The 21,512-nt window shown below is 43.1% G+C and overlaps 1 protein-coding gene across 1 annotated transcript in view; it reads left to right on the plus strand.

Moving 5' to 3' along the window:
* Positions 1-21,272, plus strand: part of zdhhc9 (zinc finger DHHC-type palmitoyltransferase 9) — a 35,739-nt gene extending 14,467 nt beyond the window's left edge. The window contains 8 exon segments of the mRNA XM_034137323.1: positions 591-625; positions 627-750; positions 2,859-2,996; positions 3,454-3,502; positions 4,112-4,214; positions 15,268-15,371; positions 15,833-15,932; positions 17,894-21,272. Coding sequence (XP_033993214.1) covers positions 591-625; positions 627-750; positions 2,859-2,996; positions 3,454-3,502; positions 4,112-4,214; positions 15,268-15,371; positions 15,833-15,932; positions 17,894-18,283 — 1,043 coding nt within the window. The 3' untranslated portion in view covers positions 18,284-21,272.
* The last annotated feature ends 240 nt before the right edge of the window (positions 21,273-21,512 follow it).

The raw sequence follows: 21,512 nt of genomic DNA on the forward strand, positions 1-21,512 counted from the left end.
CATTGACCAATGAAGAACCTATTTATAGTATATACAAATTATGTTTGACTTTAGGTCACATTGGTAGATAAGAAAGTGGTGCTGGTTGCACACATTTTGGCTCTGAATGATCATAAAAAAGTGAGTTCCCGACTCAGAAAACGTAGTTAAACTCCCCCTTGAGTCGGAAAAAGAACTGGGAAAATATATAAGTGTTGTTTAAACGCTCTGAGCAATAAAAAGCAACACATGTTCTTGTTGTTTCCACGTCCATGTTGCTTTACATTAAACGTAAGGCTGATGAACACATAAGATTCAAGGCTTTATTGTCATTTGCACACTAGCTACAGTGTAGATATGGCAATGAAAAACTTAGGTCACAGGCTCTTCCAACAGTGCAACATGAATATATATAGTACATAGAACAAATAAAACAGATAAAGCCCGACTTCCCACATTAGGAAATGGGACCACCTGAAGCGTGGAGCATTTGAATGCACCATTGGCCTTGGTGGAGGAGGTCTTTGCTCGTCAAATGCCATTCCAGCTCATTGTGTGATCAAGATTGCCAACACCTGCTTATGAATGTTTTTTCTTCTTTGTATCCGCAGAGGCTGCTAATGGGAACGTCCCCGCGGGGCAGCGACCCCCCCCCTCGAATCCGCAACGTTCAGATCAACAACCAGATCGTGAAGCTCAAGTACTGCTACACCTGCAAGATCTTCAGACCTCCTCGGGCTTCTCACTGCAGCATCTGTGACAACTGCGTCGGTAAGAAAGAAACGTCCTCTGATCCGCTGTCAAAGGCTGAACAAAGTGAGAAGACAGCTCATTGAAATCGGTTTATTTCAGTTTTTCGGAAATAGAAAGGTGAGTTCCTGTGGGGAAAAATAGCTTCGTGATGTGAGGATTATCTCTGAAGCCCTACTCTTAATTACCTCTCTGCATACGTTTGTCACAATAATGAAAAGGTTTGAAATCATAGCTTTATAAATACATTTTTGGACTAAACAAAAGTTTTAGAAAGCTGGATCAAAGTGGTTTTTTTTATGGAATGCGCTTTGAATTTTGGTGTGTGTGTGTGTGTGTGTGTGTGTGTGTGTGTGTGTGTGTGTGTGTGTGTGTGTGTGTGTGTGTGTGTGTGTGTGTGTGTGTGTGTGTGTGTGTGTGTGTGTGTGTGTGTGTGTGTTGTGTGTGTGTGTGTGTGTGTGTGTGTGTGTGTGTGTGTGTGTGTGTGTGTGTGTGTGTGTGTGTGTGTGTGTGTGTGTGTGTGTGTGTGTGTGTGTGTGTGTGTGTGTGTGTGTGTGTGTGTGTGTGTGTGTGTGTGTGTGTGTGTGTGTGTGCAGCTGTCTCATCTCTCAACTCGGCAGAATAAAAGTGATTTGGCTGCTGATGAGTGAGGAATGCGTCTAAAGGCAGCGTAGACTCCAAGTCGATATAAGAGGAGACAGTGGAGGCTCAGTGAGGGAATAAGCGCACAGTCATTGTGAACACTGGTTCATCTGTGTCCACCTGCTGTACACACACACACACACACACACACACACACACACACACACACACACACACACACACACACACACACACACACACACACACACACACACACACACACACACACACACACACACACACACACACACACACACACACACACACACACACACACACACACACACACACACACACAGTCCAAGCATGACACAGCAGCATGCCTCAGTCCCTCTGCACTCCTATCTCTCCCTCCTCAACCTCACATTGTTTATTGCGGGTAAAGTCCCAAACAAAACATGCAGCATAATAAAAAAACAACAAACTGCTTCACTAATTACATTTGTTTATACCCGGAGCCTTCTGTAGTTAATATATTATGAGATGTCTGATGCACAATATACTGTAGTCTCTCAGTATTTAGGCAGTAGTTTTATATCTGTATGCAGGAATAAAACAATATCTCTGGGGGTGAAGTGCTCGCCCGGCTCCAGACCTCTGGATTGCAGCACACTTCACATTTTTGTTCTCTCTTAAGTGGACAAAATACAATATATTTCATTATTAACGTGCTTTAAGATAAATGTGATGCATTTCCCTTATGCACTGCTGCCGTAGATGAGACAGCTGTAATGGTTCACATTCATTTGTTATGATTACATTAGTTATGTAATGAGTAGAAAAACTGAGCTAAAGGCTAACTAGATAAGGTCAGTTAATGTTAGCGACCGTTAGCAATTAGGTGATGCTTGCTGTCCATCAGTAAGATCTGTAAATCACCAATGGGAGGACATAAGAGGGAAAAATACTACTTTTATTGCGGTAATATCTTATGTACTTCTCCCTGGAGATTATACGAGCAATTTACGAAAAGTAACATTGTATAAGAAGAACAGAAGTTCGGGGTGCAGAGACTGAAAGAGACACAATTCTCCCTATTAAAAGTCACTTTAGCATCAAATTTAAGTTGAACATGTCATGTTCACCAAATATTTATGTAAACACAGAAGGACAGCACGGAACGTCTTCTCTCTAAATATATAAAGTATCCTTTTATTTTTGAATCTACGAGTTGCTCCAAGTCTTGTGTTCCTGCCTCTATATTTACTGTATATTGTTGTGAAACTCCATCCTTGCGTCCGTTTGACCCTGTCCTGCTTTCATCTGGCTCTCCTCCAAATAAGAGAAGAGGAGAGGCCAAGAGGAAGTGATCCTTATATTTAGACTGCAGGTTTACAGAAGCTGCTGCTCAAAGCTTTCTTTGACTGAAATACCGGTGTATTTTTAACACTCGATTGATTTCCAAAAGTATCTGTTTTCTAAGTTGTTTTTGCAGCTCCTGTACAATTTCCCTATTCAAACAGACACCCTTTTTTCTTTTTTTACAGACCGTTTTGATCACCACTGTCCATGGGTAGGCAACTGTGTGGGCAAGAGGAACTACCGATACTTCTACATGTTCACCCTGTCGCTCTCCCTGCTCACCATTTACATCTTCACCTTCGACATCGTCCACGTGGTGATGCGTGAGTATCCTGTCAGTCGTTTGTGCAATAAGAAGGAACAAACGTCTAGGAGATTAGAGTATGAATAGAAAGATTGTGGTAAAACAGGAAGAACAACCTTTGACACAAACTCATTGGCGGCTTCCAGAGTTTTTGCAGACTCATGTACATGAGCAGCAACTATGACCTCGTTCAGACCAGCTTTTCCTGCAGCGAGACATGACACGTAACAGCAAGCGACAACCTGACATGATTCCTCTTTCATCACCTGCCTCCTGCTTCCTTGTTCTACCCAACAAGGCAGCGAGGCGACAGAGAGATGAGGAAACCGTGTTTCTAGTCAGGATCATTATCTCTGAGCCTGTTATCTTAATACTGCAGTAATGTGCTCTTCAGTAGAGGACAAATTAGTAGGGAAGCAGTTGAATTTTTAGAAAGCTTTTTTTCCTAACTTCCCTCTGTTTTGCTCTGTTCACAGGTTCAGTGGATAAAGGCTTTTTGAACACTTTGAAGGAAACACCTGGAACATATCCTTTTAGGCTCTGGCCACAAAAACAGCTGCTGTGTGGATTATGTTTGTCAGATTTCCTAGAAAAGGAAATGGAAAGACATCCAGATTCTTTCAAATATCACACCCTGGCTATTACTGTTTCCTAAACCTACCCCTGATCAGTGAGAATCACATAATAGCTTTGCAGGCCTGTCAAGCTTTGATTTTTTAACGTCTTTTCGTGGCCTATTCAAAACCAAAAACACAGCAGTGGATTCCAAAAAAAAAATTCTACTTCTACATAAGCTCCATCTTTTAGCATGACCATTTATTGGTGAATAGCTTCAATAGTAACCTATTGCTATTAGAGTTTAAGCTAACATTACTAACTCTGCCCTGCTCTTATTGTATTTTAAATAACCCCAGCCAGCATGACTAAAGATAGCATATGGATAAGAGCTAAATTCCAGCTGGCCATTTCTGTCTTTTTAAAATGTTAAAGCTTCCTGCCTTTGATCCTTTAAAAAAAAAAACTGTCATTATTCATGTTGCATAATTGTCTGCCGTCATCTGCTGTCCGCTGTTTAATCAGTGACCGCGTGTCGGGCAGGAAACATCTGTTGCTTTTTTCTTAACTGTTCCCCACGGTGCTGGAGGTGTTGGTGTGTTTCTTCACCCTGTGGTCGGTGGTGGGACTGACCGGCTTCCACACCTACCTGATCTCCCTCAACCAGACCACCAACGAGGATGTAAGTGATTCATAACTCAATGTTACTGCGAGATTAAAGCTGTCTCTTCTACCATCTGTATCTGAAATAACCCCGAAGACGCACATGCTGTACTTTGTATCTACTTTGTTTCATCCTGTCTTCATGCAAAATATCATGGAGCCACAGCATCAACTCATTCTTTGGTTAGTTTTTTTTCCGTATTATTATTATTGATAGTGAATGTAAGTAAGTCTATTTACTCAAGTGCTATATTTAGGTACATATTTGAGATACTTGTACTTGAGTATTTCCATTTTATGCGACTTCAAACTTCTTCAATATGTCTCAAAGGGACACATATTTATTTTTACTTTCAGATTACGTTTTTTTATCCCCTTTCTCTTCAGTGAAAGGACTGCAGATGGAAATAAGCTATTAGCTCAAATCTGGCATGAGTCATCTCTTCTCTTAAGAGATAATGTTATTGTATGCATGGTTCTTGTTCAATTAAGAAATAATAATGTTAGTTCTAAGTTAAAGGATGAAGTGTTGCTTTTGTGTCAAGAAAACTCTCCATGTCTCAAACTTGACGCCGTTGGGGGTTTGAAATATGAGAGGACGTGCCTGCAAAGACCTGGAAAAGTCCTTCATTTTGAGGTTTAAAAGGATTTATAAAACATTGCAAGAAGACACTCAAGGTTTTGCTTGCTTGCTAACAACTTTTATATAAAGAGAGAAATGCATTTACATTTTCAAAACATCTGGCGAGAAGCACCAAAAGACTTTGTGGTTGATTTTGCACTTTTACATAAATCCGATTCGGCCAATAATCAGGAACTTGCCAGTTGTAAATAAGATAAAGTGTTGCTTTATGTGTTAAAATAACTCTATACGTCTCAAACCTTACAGCCATGGGTGCTTGAATATGAGAGAATCAGGGATGGAAAGTACTGGAAAAGTCCTTGAATTTGATGTTTAAGAAAGTGTGGAAACCCTGATTTGATCCTTCTACAGCTCAGGGTGGTGATAATGCAACGGAACAGTTCTTGTTTTTGTGTCAAACAACTCTCTGTGATTCAGCCAAGCAGCATGAAGTTGCCGGGTGTAAATAAGAGAGAACTGAGATCATGCAGGTTGGTAAATAGTTGGTCATCTGAGTTGCCAGCGTTATTTTTATCTCCCCAGACAAGAGGTCAAACCACTCATTAGTGTACCATAAACGTCATGTTTGAGCAAAGTCCTTTCCCACCAATCGATCACAGATGAAATAAAAATAGTGCAAGTACCTTTGGACCTCAGATATTTCAAAGAGAGATTCACATTAAAGTCATTTATATAAAAGTCATAACATAAGATAAAGTGCAGTTTTAAGAATACATGAGTTAATGTTGTGATCCGGCAGCTGGCTTCACAAACCTACATCACAGAGGTGTAAACATAGTATACTGCAGAGCTGTTTCCTTGACAACCATACCATGGTCATTTACAGCACTAAGGGGAAAAGTGCCAGTAAACTGTTGGTTGTTAAACAAGGCTTTTAACTTAAAATACAGTAAAGCAAATATATAAATATTGAACGAAAACAGAGATGTGAAAACAAATTCACGACCAAAACAACAGGGTATTTATAACTGCAGCTAAAGGAGACACTATGAAGGTTTCTCATTTCTCTAATACCCCTCCTCGACTCCCCTCCTCAACTCCTATCCTCGTGTCTTAGTCCCGCCCACAGGAGATGCGAGCGGAGGAGTCGAGGAGGGGAACCGAGGAGAGAGGAGGGGAAGCAGCAGGCGGTTAGAGAAATGAGAACTCCTCTCCTCTGAGCGGTCATTTTAAAGAGACGTCCATTAATGATGACAGGAGGCACAGCAGCAATCTGTCTGATGGACAGATGTGTTCATGACGACTTATATATTTACTTTTAATTCATTTACAGTGCGGTATAATGAGACAATAACAGGCTACAGATGCGGACCCCCCTCTCTGGTCGCTGAAATGAGGAATTGAAATTACGGGCCAAAAGTTTTATTTACAAGTATTAAAAGTAAGCATAGGACACCAAACCAACTGAGACCCGTCTGTCTGCCGCATCTACGCACTGTACAACACACACACCTACACACTGTACCACACACACACCTACACACTGTACCACACACACACCTACACACTGTACAACACGCACCTACACACTGTACAACACACACACCTACACACTGTACAACACGCACCTACACACTGTACAACACGCACCTACACACTGTACCACACACACACCTACACACTGTACAACACGCACCTACGCACTGTACAACACGCACCTACACACTGTACAACACGCACCTACACACTGTACAACACGCGCCTACACACTGTATAACACGCACCTACACACTGTACAACACGCACCTACACACCGTACAACACACACCTACACACTGTACAACACGCACCTACACACTGTACAACACACACACCTACACACTGTACAACACGCACCTACACACTGTACAATACGCACACCTACACACTGTACCACACACACGCCTACACACTGTACAACACGCACCTACACACTGTACAACACGCACCTACACACTGTACCACACGCACCTACACACTGTACCACACGCACCTACCCACTGTACAACACGCACCTACACACTGTACAACACACACACCTACACACTGTACAACACGCACCTACACACTGTACAACACGCACCTACGCACTGTACAACACGCACCTACACACTGTACAACACGCACCTACACACTGTACAACACGCACCTACACACTGTACAACACGCGCCTACACACTGTATAACACGCACCTACACACTGTACAACACACACACCTACACACTGTACAACACGCACCTACACACTGTACAACACGCACCTACACACTGTACCACACACACACCTACACACTGTACAACACGCACCTACGCACTGTACAACACGCACCTACACACTGTACAACACGCACCTACACACTGTACAACACGCACCTACACACTGTACAACACGCGCCTACACACTGTATAACACGCACCTACACACTGTACAACACGCACCTACACACTGTACAACACGCACCTACACACTGTACAACACACACACCCACACACTGTACAACACGCACCTACACACTGTACAATACGCACACCTACACACTGTACCACACACACGCCTACACACTGTACAACACGCACCTACACACTGTACCACACACACACCTACACACTGTACAACACGCACCTACACACTGTACCACACGCACCTACACACTGTACCACACGCACCTACACACTGTACCACACGCACCTACACACTGTACCACACGCACCTACCCACTGTACAACACGCACCTACACACTGTACAACACACACACCTACACACTGTACAACACGCACCTACACACTGTACAACACGCACCTACACACTGTACCACACACACACCTACACACTGTACAACACGCGCCTACACACTGTATAACACGCACCTACACACTGTACCACACGCACCTACACACTGTACCACACACACGCCTACACACTGTATAACACACACCTACACACTGTACAACACGCGCCTACACACTGTACAATACGCACACCTACACACTGTACCACACACACGCCTACACACTGTACCACACACACGCCTACACACTGTACCACACGCACCTACACACTGTACAACACGCACCTACACACTGTACAACACGCACCTACGCACTGTACAACACGCACCTACGCACTGTACAACACGCACCTACACACTGTACAACACGCACCTACACACTGTACAACACGCACCTACACACTGTACAACACGCACCTACACACTGTACCACACGCACCTACACACTGTACAACACGCACCTACGCACTGTACAACACGCACCTACACACTGTACAACACACACCTACACACTGTACAACACGCGCCTACACACTGTATAACACGCACCTACACACTGTACCACACGCACCTACACACTGTACCACACACACACCTACACACTGTACAACACGCGCCTACACACTGTATAACACACACCTACACACTGTACAACACGCGCCTACACACTGTACAATACGCACACCTACACACTGTACAACACGCACCTACACACTGTACAACACACACACCTACACACTGTACAACACGCACCTACACACTGTACAATACGCACACCTACACACTGTACCACACACACGCCTACACACTGTACAACACGCACCTACACACTGTACAACACGCACCTACACACTGTACCACACGCACCTACACACTGTACCACACGCACCTACCCACTGTACAACACGCACCTACACACTGTACAACACACACACCTACACACTGTACAACATGCACCTACACACTGTACAACACGCACCTACGCACTGTACAACACGCACCTACACACTGTACAACACGCACCTACACACTGTACAACACGCACCTACACACTGTACAACACGCGCCTACACACTGTATAACACGCACCTACACACTGTACAACACACACACCTACACACTGTACAACACGCACCTACACACTGTACAACACGCACCTACACACTGTACCACACACACACCTACACACTGTACAACACGCACCTACGCACTGTACAACACGCACCTACACACTGTACAACACGCACCTACACACTGTACAACACGCACCTACACACTGTACAACACGCGCCTACACACTGTATAACACGCACCTACACACTGTACAACACGCACCTACACACTGTACAACACGCACCTACACACTGTACAACACACACACCCACACACTGTACAACACGCACCTACACACTGTACAATACGCACACCTACACACTGTACCACACACACGCCTACACACTGTACAACACGCACCTACACACTGTACCACACACACACCTACACACTGTACAACACGCACCTACACACTGTACCACACGCACCTACACACTGTACCACACGCACCTACACACTGTACCACACGCACCTACACACTGTACCACACGCACCTACCCACTGTACAACACGCACCTACACACTGTACAACACACACACCTACACACTGTACAACACGCACCTACACACTGTACAACACGCACCTACACACTGTACCACACACACACCTACACACTGTACAACACGCGCCTACACACTGTATAACACGCACCTACACACTGTACCACACGCACCTACACACTGTACCACACACACGCCTACACACTGTATAACACACACCTACACACTGTACAACACGCGCCTACACACTGTACAATACGCACACCTACACACTGTACCACACACACGCCTACACACTGTACCACACACACGCCTACACACTGTACCACACGCACCTACACACTGTACAACACGCACCTACACACTGTACAACACGCACCTACGCACTGTACAACACGCACCTACGCACTGTACAACACGCACCTACACACTGTACAACACGCACCTACACACTGTACAACACGCACCTACACACTGTACAACACGCACCTACACACTGTACCACACGCACCTACACACTGTACAACACGCACCTACGCACTGTACAACACGCACCTACACACTGTACAACACACACCTACACACTGTACAACACGCGCCTACACACTGTATAACACGCACCTACACACTGTACCACACGCACCTACACACTGTACCACACACACACCTACACACTGTACAACACGCGCCTACACACTGTATAACACACACCTACACACTGTACAACACGCGCCTACACACTGTACAATACGCACACCTACACACTGTACCACACACACGCCTACACACTGTACAACACGCACCTACACACTGTACCACACGCACCTACGCACTGTACAACACGCACCTACGCACTGTACAACACGCACCTACGCACTGTACAACACGCACCTACACACTGTACAATACGCACACCTACACACTGTACCACACACACGCCTACACACTGTACAACACGCACCTACACACTGTACCACACACACACCTACACACTGTACAACACGCACCTACACACTGTACCACACGCACCTACACACTGTACCACACGCACCTACACACTGTACCACACGCACCTACACACTGTACCACACGCACCTACCCACTGTACAACACGCACCTACACACTGTACAACACACACACCTACACACTGTACAACACGCACCTACACACTGTACAACACGCACCTACACACTGTACCACACACACACCTACACACTGTACAACACGCGCCTACACACTGTATAACACGCACCTACACACTGTACCACACGCACCTACACACTGTACCACACACACGCCTACACACTGTATAACACACACCTACACACTGTACAACACGCGCCTACACACTGTACAATACGCACACCTACACACTGTACCACACACACGCCTACACACTGTACCACACACACGCCTACACACTGTACCACACGCACCTACACACTGTACAACACGCACCTACACACTGTACAACACGCACCTACGCACTGTACAACACGCACCTACGCACTGTACAACACGCACCTACACACTGTACAACACGCACCTACACACTGTACAACACGCACCTACACACTGTACCACACGCACCTACACACTGTACCACACGCACCTACACACTGTACAACACGCACCTACGCACTGTACAACACGCACCTACACACTGTACAACACACACCTACACACTGTACAACACGCGCCTACACACTGTATAACACGCACCTACACACTGTACCACACGCACCTACACACTGTACCACACACACACCTACACACTGTACAACACGCGCCTACACACTGTATAACACACACCTACACACTGTACAACACGCGCCTACACACTGTACAATACGCACACCTACACACTGTACCACACACACGCCTACACACTGTACAACACGCACCTACACACTGTACCACACGCACCTACGCACTGTACAACACGCACCTACGCACTGTACAACACGCACCTACGCACTGTACAACACGCACCTACACACTGTACAACACGCACCTACACACTGTACAACACGCACCTACACACTGTACAACACGCACCTACACACTGTACAACACGCACCTACAGCTCCTAAAGCATATAATATATATCAGGCTACAGCCGTATATTATTATGAGAAGCAGTAAATGGTCTTAGAAAAATGTCGACTCTTTGTTTGTAGATATCTACTAAACTAAAGCAAATACAGAGAGTAATGTAGGCCTGTTATACTGAGTGATATATATTATACACACTGCTCTGCTTTCTGCACAGACCACAGCTGTTCTCACTGTAAACATCACGTCACGATTCAAGCAGTTAATAAAATAATATCCAGGGGATGCATGCAGAGCTGTCATTGGCTGAGATAAGTCCGGCCGTGCGCCACGACTGTTTTAAACATCACTGTTGCCGAAAATACATCCGTGGAGGACCCATCAGTGTATCCTCGGTTATAGCTCCTCCAGAGAGCCTCCTCGGCGCTCGATCCTCGGTCCTCGATGTGCATTTAGAGAAATGAGATGTCCTTCAACATGGCGCGCTGAAATCCATTTCCGGGTCACTACCGGAGGACCGAGGATTCGAGGAGCCGAGGAGGGGAAATTAGAGAAATTAGAAACCATAGAAAGAGTGAATAGTGTAAAAATGTAACTAACGGATATCACCAGGACATTTTCTGATAACTTGCATCAGAATAATTATGTTTGTTTAAAATATGGAAATAGAAATGCATGATCTATTATTGTTCTAGCTAACATACAGTTCCAAAACAGAAATCCGACCATTTGATGAAGCCAGTTTCAAAACCTTTTAATTGTTTGGTTAACATGTTAGAGTCTACGTTTTTTACAGAGGGGATTTCGATATCGCTATGTATAACTATAAAAAAAGTAAAGAATATACTCTACAGCCATAAAATATATATATTTATAGAATGAAAGGTGATATAAATCAGGCTACGAAAAGCATGACAAATGTTTTTGTCTTATATGTGTCCACCACAGCCACACTTAATGTGGGCGGTACAGCAGGAACACTTTTATTCTGCTCACAGTCTGAGCCATATGACAAACTGTCTGGTGAAAGCTTGGACTCCTCTCTGCTCACGAGCCGACATCGACTTCTGATCTAAAAATATGCATGAAAACAGACAAACAAAACAGAATAACAAGAATATATTTAGAGATGCTTGTGAGGCTAAATGAGGAAAATAAGTATTGATTGCTTGACTAACATTGAGTCACCACACACACACACCCCCCCACACACACACAGAGATGAGTGGTGATGATGCAGGTGGCTGAATCCTCAGAGGGAGTCATTTATGTGGTGTCTGTGTGTGTGAGTGTAACAGTGTGTATGCTATCTGAGGCTCTGTTAGTGCTGCAGAGGCTCTGAGGAGAAGCAGAGCGCAAGCAGCGATGATAGAAGCTTCTAGATGGCTGGAAGCAAGAAAGTGCACTCATACTTTGTTGTAATGGTTAATTTATAATCCCCTCTCTCTCTCTCCTGTGCAAGAGCTGGCCTCATTTTTTTTCATTTAATCAGTAATGAAGCACTGCAATGAGCACCTACAGTACAGTCCGGTGTAGTTTTGCTCCAGGAGTTGAAACAATAGCTTGGTTATCTGTGATTGGCCTAATAATAAATCCACCAATCGCTGCAGGGCCGGGCGCCGTGCCAGATGCCCTGCTGTGGCAGAAGGGAGGGGGGGAGGGAGGAGAGGGGAAGGAGGGTGAGCAAGAGAAGGCACCTTGAGTGCTGCTCCGATCTCTCCCACAGGACGACACATGCTCTGTCCACTGTGTCTCCCACACACACACACACACACACACACACACACACACACACACACACACACACACACACACACACACACACACACACACCACACACACACACACACACACACACACACACACACACACACACACACACACACACACACACACAGATATTACATGTAGGCATGCAGTACTGAAGTAGCCCATGGGGCAGACAGTTTGACCTACATCTGCCGCAACAACTAAAAGAAAAGCTTTTTATTTTCTCTCTGACTCGCTGGAGGGGCGTTCGGTACAAACTCATGCTGTGCAGCCAAAGCTTGTTCTGTAGGGGTCAATTATTTGTGACAAAGTACTTTTTGGGTTAATACAATTATAATCTAAATTGTGTTTTTTGTATCAGTAACACTTGAGTCAATCTAGCACTTAAGAAATGATGCTGGATTATTAATTATGAACTTTCTTTCTTTCATTTTTTGATAGTATAACAACATAAATATAGTAAATGGAAAAGACATAAAATGAAACAATTTCAGCAACACAGATGATGAAATAGAAATACAAGACCATGAGATATGAACAGTATATAAAATAGAATACCCAAAATACGTGTTAACCTTGCATTGATAAAAAGCTTTTTTTATAAAAGTTAAGCTCAACTAGCTGTGATTGACTTTCTATTATAATTTATATTTAGGAGAATACAAACTGCACTCAAAGTACAAAGTATTTCTCTATAATCCAAAAACATGCAGTAGAGCTGGCAGTTTATTTTCAACCCCGAGTTATGTCTGAAGGTATTCCTCCAACCACCTTCACCAACAAGGTGGGAAGCCTGTATGTGACTATTGCCCCTTTCACACCAACGCGTTTTCAACGCCGGCTCGGAGCTAGAGCCTGAAAAGTACCGGTTTTTCCTGTTCACACCGCAGCAGCGCCGCCTCTTAGCTCCGGAATCCAGTTCGTTTCCAGCTCCAAAAAATTGTCGGTCTAGAAGCAAGACTCCGGAGCTAATGAATGGAGCAAGTTTCATGAATGTGACACTTTTATTTTGTAAGATAGCAAGGGGGGGCATATTGTGATAACCAGGCCTGTCATAAAATGCACCCCCACCCAAAAAGATGTTTGTATTAATCCCACCCTCAAGCATTTTTCAGGGTATAGTTGTAGGACTAGTACCAATGAATGGAGCAAGTTTCATGAATGTGACACTTTTATTATGTAAGATAGCAAGGGGTGTATAACGTGGCAAAATATGCTGACAAAGACTATGTAACATTTGTAAACATATATTTTGATTATTATATGACAAATATGTAAAATTAAACAATACATTTTAAAGCACGTGTATACAGACAGGACGTAACAATAATAAGAAAAAAGCTGAAAAGGAAGTGACGAATGAATTTAGACACCACTACCATCAAATACGGAGCGACAAGTTTAACCACAAGAATCAAGACTATATGAGCTACCACTAAACAACTCACAGTCTGAAAATTACCATTAATAAAAACCCTGAACGTTTACTTTTCGTTTTAAACATCGTTTTAAGGTGTAAACGTGTCATTTGGAAATGCGCGTTCCCGTGACAAGGGGGACATTTCATTATGGGGGTGCATAATTTGACACAACACCGGCTCTGAGTGGTGTGAACAAAGCGGGAGCAGAAAAGGGAAACCGGAGCTGAACCAGAAAAGCTCTAGCTCGGAGCTAGAAGGGGAAAAGCGCTGGTGTGAAAGCCGCATTTGAGAGTCTTTGAGTTTTCAAAAATACAAAAAATGTCAGGAGGCATTTTGTTGACACGTGTGTGTGTGTGCACATGACCTTTAGAATATTTCCATTTCATGTAAATGTGCAGCCCTAAAAGGCATAAAGGATTTGAATATTCAAATGACTTTGTACATCATATGAATGTAAAAGAAGCCTCTACAGAATATGTATATGAAGCAGCTGCATGCATACAGCACAGAGTGGAATGTATTATCTTACCTGGGGAAATCCTTTATATTAATCCTCAGATTCTTGAATGAATTATTAAAGTGGTTGTAATCATGCTGTGCTTGTTCGCACCCGTTGGCGCATAGAGTTCCCGTTAAACCAGGAATCGTTAAAGTTCCTTTTTAGTAGGTCAGAGCCAAGCCTGTGGGAATAACATCTAAAAAAGGAAGTATGCTTTTGAATAAGATATAAGCGCAGGGAAAATCAGGGAGGTGGTTTGGGAAGATTTTGCCTTACAGTGTTTTTTTTGTGTTTTCTCAGATTAAAGGATCCTGGTCGGGTAAGAACCGAGTCCAGAACCCGTACAGCCACAAGAACTGCTTCAAGAACTGCTTCGAGGTTCTCTGCGGGCCGACGTTCCCGAGGTAACTGTCGGATTAAAACACGAAACAAACAGAATCCATCATCTTTCGTGGTTAATAAATTGTCTAGATGCCTATATTAGGTTTTCACTATGTTCCAGTTTTATCAAAGAGCTCTGTTCAAAGGCTTTATTGTCATATGCACATCGAAAGTGTAGTTATAGTTAAAAACAATACAAATAGCGCAATAGGAACCAGTGGAAATAAATGAGTGCAAGATGATGTTGCAAGACTAATGTGCACTTAATGTTGGAGAGGTTAACTATATACAAGTAAAATAGAATGTCAATTGAAATGCTGTACAGTGAAATAAAACACTGCTTATTGTCATAATAGATAGATCTGTGAGCTGCGACAGTGAGTGTGTGTGATAGATTAGTCGGTAGACGTGTCTCTCTGCTGCTCCTCACCCTGCCCGGTAACGAGCCGGTTGCCGTTGGTGACCGATGGCCTTGTCCCCGCAGCGTGTTGGACAGGAGAGGACTGATGCAGGAGGATTCATGTGTTTCTGCTGCGTCTGCTGCACCCCCCCCCTCCAGCAGCAACCCAGTGTCACAAACCACGGTGAGCACACACACACACACACACACACACACACACACACACACACACACACACACACACACACACACACACACACACACACACACACACACACACCCGCCCCCCCTTCACACACTTCTCTGGCTCTAAAGTGAAACGAGGCTGCAGAGCATAGGATAGTGAATACAGAGTAGACATAAAACAGTCTAAACCAATTACAGAGGATGTTGGAGAAAGTGGGTGTGGTGTGTGTGTGTGTGTGTGTGTGTGTGTAATCAAACTGACAGGTAATCCATCTTGAGACACACTGATGTTGAGCCATGTTATGTCTCTTTATATAGTCTATTATTTATCTATTTATTATTTTTATTTTGTTATATTTTCTGCTAGGCTACATCATTAGTCGTGTTTGCAGCGGAGGAAGACACATACCGACCTTTAACTTAAGTGCTAATACCATGGTGTAAAAGTAATCTGTAACAATTAGAAATGTGTACTAGCATCAATGTACATCAGGGCTATTCAATTAGTTTGGAATGGGGGCCGGTTGATGAAAATGATCCAAAGCAAGGGGCCGGGAAAAAGATGGCTTGAAATATGAGCAATCATATTTAAGAGCTTCAGATACAGTAAATACTACAACAGCATAGTGGAGTGCATATATTGTGTTTAATTCAATCAAACAACATAGCCCCAAGGCCTTTATAGATCTAAATGGCAAGTTCAGAACTCAGTAGGCCTACATGTTTCATTTGATTTCATTTAGGTGAAATTATCTAATCATTCACGCAGAGATGCAATCAATGACAGGAGTTGTCACTACAGTATAGTAGGTGGGTTCGAAACCCGAGCCCGTCGAAGTTTTCAGGCATTGTCTACCCCTCTATCTCTCAATGTAACACCCTCTCTGGAATAAAGGCATTATGGCAAAAAAAAAAAAAAAAAAAAAAAAAATCTTAAAAAAAAAAAATTGATGACTTTTTAACATTATACTCAAAGGGTCAGTAAATATCACCCCGGGCCGGATTTGGCCCGCGGGCCGCCAATTGAATAGCCCTGATGTACAGGAATACCCAAACTAAAAGTACTTTTAACGCAGAATGGCCCATTGAAGAATAATGCACAGTATACAGTATTACACTGTTATAATATAATAATCAATGCATTAATGTGTGTTCACTTTCAGATGTGGGAGGATTGAGATCTTGTCCTTGAGTAATAGTAGAAGTACCAGAGTGTAGGAATACTCTGTTACAAGTACAAGTCCTGCATAAAAAATGTTACTTGAGTAAAAGTACAAAAGTATTAGCATAAAAATATACTTAAAGTACTCATTCTGCAGATGGGCCCATTTCCACATGATATATATTATATATTTTGATTATAATTATTGATGCATTAATTGCTGTTAAAAGTGCAGCTGGTTTTAATGACGTTGTCTACTGCAGGGTAGCTTGTGGATTTACTCCAGGTGTTACTAAAGTCTGATTCAAGAGTTGATTATATTTCACATCATTAATCAAAATCTGTGAAGTAACTAAAGGTATACACTAATTTTAGTGGAGTAAAAGTACAAAGTAGCATAACATGGAAATACTCAAATAAAGTACAAGTATCTCAACATTTGACTTAAGTACAGTACTTGAGTAAATCTACTTAGTTACTTCCCACCTCTTATCACTTTCATGTCGCAGCAGGTAAAGCTTTGTTGGTGTCTGTTGTCTGCAAATATATTTATATATATAGAGTTATCTTGGAAATGAAGTGTGTTGGTTTTAACCATATACTGAAAGCAGCAGAAAGGCAGAACTGAATTCACCTTTATGTCTGTTTATTTCTCGATAGATATATCAATTTAATACTAAAATGGTGAGAGAAGTTTAGCCAGTTATACTGAAGCTAAAAATGCCATGCTTGTTGTTTGCATGTAATTCCTTCAGCTTTGCTGCAGCTCAGTTCCTCATCAGTGTCTCTTTCTGCAGAAAACCACGGCTCCTCTCATCCGCAACGAACACACACCTGATGAGGCCAAGCCGAGCATCGCCGCCCACGAGGAGAAGAGCTCCTCCCCCAGAGAGGAGAAGAGCTCCTACCCCAGAGAGGAGAAGAGCTCCTACCCCAGAGAGGAGAAGAGCTCCTCCCCCAGAGAGGAGAAGAGCTCCTACCCCAGAGAGGAGAAGAGCTCCTACCCCAGAGAGGAGAAGAGCTCCTCCCCCAGAGAGGAGAAGAGCTCCTCCCCCAGAGAGGAGAAGAGCTCCTCCCCCAGAGAGGAGAAGAGCTCCTCCCCCAGAGAGGAGACTCCGAAGGTCCCGCCCCTGGCTTCACCCGAGCCTGACGCAGAGGTGTCCGTCAGCAAGGGCCCGGCCCATTAGCTGCATGAGGGGGGGGGGGGCTCTGATCCTGGCTGGTCAGGAAGTGAAACATTATCGACGTGTGATGACTGTGCGGGGGACTCAGTTATCCTCCGACGCCCGCCCCACATTCCTCCAGGAGAGCAGGGTTTCTGCAGCAGCTCCTCCTCTCCCCCCCCCCTCTCCTCACCCGCAGATTGACAGTGCAGGAGGGGCATCGATTTAATGTAAAGTCAGCAGCTTCCTCTGTCTCCTGCACACTGCATGGAAAAGACACGCAGGGGGAGAAGCTGCAGGACGAACTGCAGAGAGAAATAAAAAAACTCTCCGAGCGTTTGACGTCCCAGCAGGCCACCTGTGGGATTATCACTACTGCTTCTGTTCTTTATTTAAAATATTGCGTAATGACATTTATTGTGAGAGGCCAGTTCAAATATATTCCTTGCAAGTGTCTGGCAACGACGATATTACTTCTGGACATGTATAAAACTCCATTTATCTGTTGTGTGCACATTACATGCCCTATGCAAACATACAGAGGCTGGACGTGCAGCTTTTTGAAGAGAAGGGTTAACGGCAGGAGTCCAGGAGGACGATCCTTAGCTGACAGATTAAAGGCTCCTTCCAGGCAAGTCCAATCTACCTTGTTTTATGATACTGCTGCATTCAGTACTGTTATAACTTACATGCATTACTTTTTTTTAAGAGATCCAGACCAACGCCTGTCCTTCCATTTTTATAAATCCAGGATGTAGTGTGACATCGGTGCTCTGAAGTTGCTTAACGTGAAGTCTTTTATCCAGGAGACGCTCAGTCCCACTGTGTGAGAGGAAAGGTCTGACTTCTGATGATAGTAGACACTAGTAGTAACAGTGCCTTATCATAACAGACGCACCAACAAGTGCAACTGAAGTCGACCAACAGATAGATCCGTTCATGCCACTGATAGACAAATGCCAACGTTTATTCTTCAAAGTGTTCAGTGGTTCCCAACCTGGAGGGTAAGAAAAATGGGGTCATAACATGAGGAATGAGTGGGATTAAGGTATCATTTGACTATTTGGGAAGTAGTTTATTCACTTTCCTGAAGAGTTGGATGAAAAGATTGATATCACTACAACATATGTACAGTAAATATGAAGCGACAGCTAATAGACAGTTAGCTTAGCTTAGCAAAAAGACTGGAAACAAAGGGAAACAGCTAGCCTGACTCTGTCTAAAGGTAGAATATCAAATTTAACACAAAGGTCCACAATTTACACAAATGTTTATTAGGATAAAATAATGACGCGATGATATTTTGAACAGACCGTAAATGAAGTACATTTTCTTAAAGGGTTTTTAGCTGGAAAATCACAAAAATAAATCGTAGAAGGAAAATAAGCGCTCTGTTTGAACTGCTGGTTGACTTATGGACATGCTAAAAAGGTTGGGAACCACTGAATTAGACATTGTAAAGCAAAAACGTAGTGAAGCCGTGTTGAATTGTACATATTTCTGCAAGGTAAAGATGTCAGCTGATTGGATAGGAGGAGAGACTAAAGCAAGGTTGTTGTTTTTTTAGCATTTAAGTGCAGCCGGTGTTATTCCCGCTGCCTTTGAGCTCCAGCGCCTCCTCCTGCTGATCTTCCTCCTCCTCCTCCTCCTCCTCTCTCTTCCTGTTACTACATATTTAACACTTCTCCTTCTCCTCGCCTCCTTGTTGTGACAGTGCACCTAAAGCCGAGGTCTCCACTGCAGCCGTCTGTGGCCGCATCATTAAAGCATAAAGAGCCGAGGCAAAGACGTCCTTTCTCTTCACACTTCTGTGTATTTCAGACTTCAAAATGGCTGCAGAGTTTATTTGTTTTGGTCACAGGTCGCTCGAGGGGACAGCATCCACACCGAGGAAAGAGAAAGAGTTATTCTTAGTATTTAAATGATGTTAGCTGATAGCGAGGGTTTGTAATAGTTATTGTGTTGTATGCAAGACAGAGCTAGTGTTTGTGAAATTTACCTGTGTAGAAGTTCTAGTTTGTCAACAGCATTGTATCAGAAATATGCCTGAGATTATTTATTACTAAGTCACAGTTTCTCCTGAAGATCAAAACATCTGCCAAACAAAGAGTGGAAACGTTTGATTATTTATATTGTACCGTAATAATGGAGCAGTTTAGACACTTTGGATGATAAAGATTCATCTTGGCCAATATTCTTCATTCTTGTTTAAAATCTGTGGATGAGTTTCTTGATTATCGGCTAACCCTTTGTCAAAAAAATATTTGGTTGACATATTGAAGTATTTAATTTTGTCCAACCAGCTATTCAGAAACCCTTCGAAAATCAATGAACTTTCAGAAAATATTTATATTTTAAAAAGCTGGAACTTGCACAATTTCAGCAAAAAAATGTGTGCAATTAATTTCCTGTCGATATATTGACTAACAGTTTTAGCTCCACATTAATCTCTACATTAGGATGAAAAAAGGAGAGATGACAGACTCACCCCCGCTGGAAGAAGCTGTAAAGTGTGTGACAGTATTGTTTCTGTGAAGTATATAAAAAAAAACAGCTGAGTATTTGTTGGGAAAACTTTTTAATAAGAAGGTTTGAGACTAGTTTTTAAAGCTGAATTTAGCGGCTGATCTTTCTTTGTGGAAAGTATTTGAAGACAGTTTGGTGTATTTGATTGATTTGCTGTCACCGAGAAGCAAGAATGTATGTGATTGATATTCGATGAAAGAAGAGACGGGAGACTTTAAAAGGGACGGATGAAGTATGATTTTTTGGCTCAAGCTGAGCTCCTGTACGTATGATTCTTGTGTTAAAATGCCATGACGGTCAGATCTGAATGCTCTGATCAATCTATTACATGATGTATACAGAAACAGTAATATACCATCGATGATACTCTTTATTTATGTTCACTTTGTTAAGTATCAGCACTGTGACTATTATGTGTTTCATTCAATTTAATTCACTTCTTTTTACATGATCAATGTGTCTGGTAAATAAACAATATTGTCTTATTTGTCTTTTAAAATATGTTTTCTTTACTCTTATACAGAGTTCTAGAGGGCGCGATGCAAATGAAGGGAAAAGACTATTACATACAGATTCGCGCTGCATTTAGCAAGAGCAACAACAGAACATGTTTACACGAGACACTTGGCGGAGTTCACACTTGCACACACACCTTTTTGATTATTATTAGACTTAAAAGATACACACAGTTAATTGTAAAACCAGCAACATGTTAATGGTTGAAATT

This window comes from Trematomus bernacchii, unplaced genomic scaffold (assembly GCF_902827165.1).
Source record: "Trematomus bernacchii unplaced genomic scaffold, fTreBer1.1, whole genome shotgun sequence".
In the NCBI taxonomy this organism is placed as follows: domain Eukaryota; kingdom Metazoa; phylum Chordata; class Actinopteri; order Perciformes; family Nototheniidae; genus Trematomus; species Trematomus bernacchii.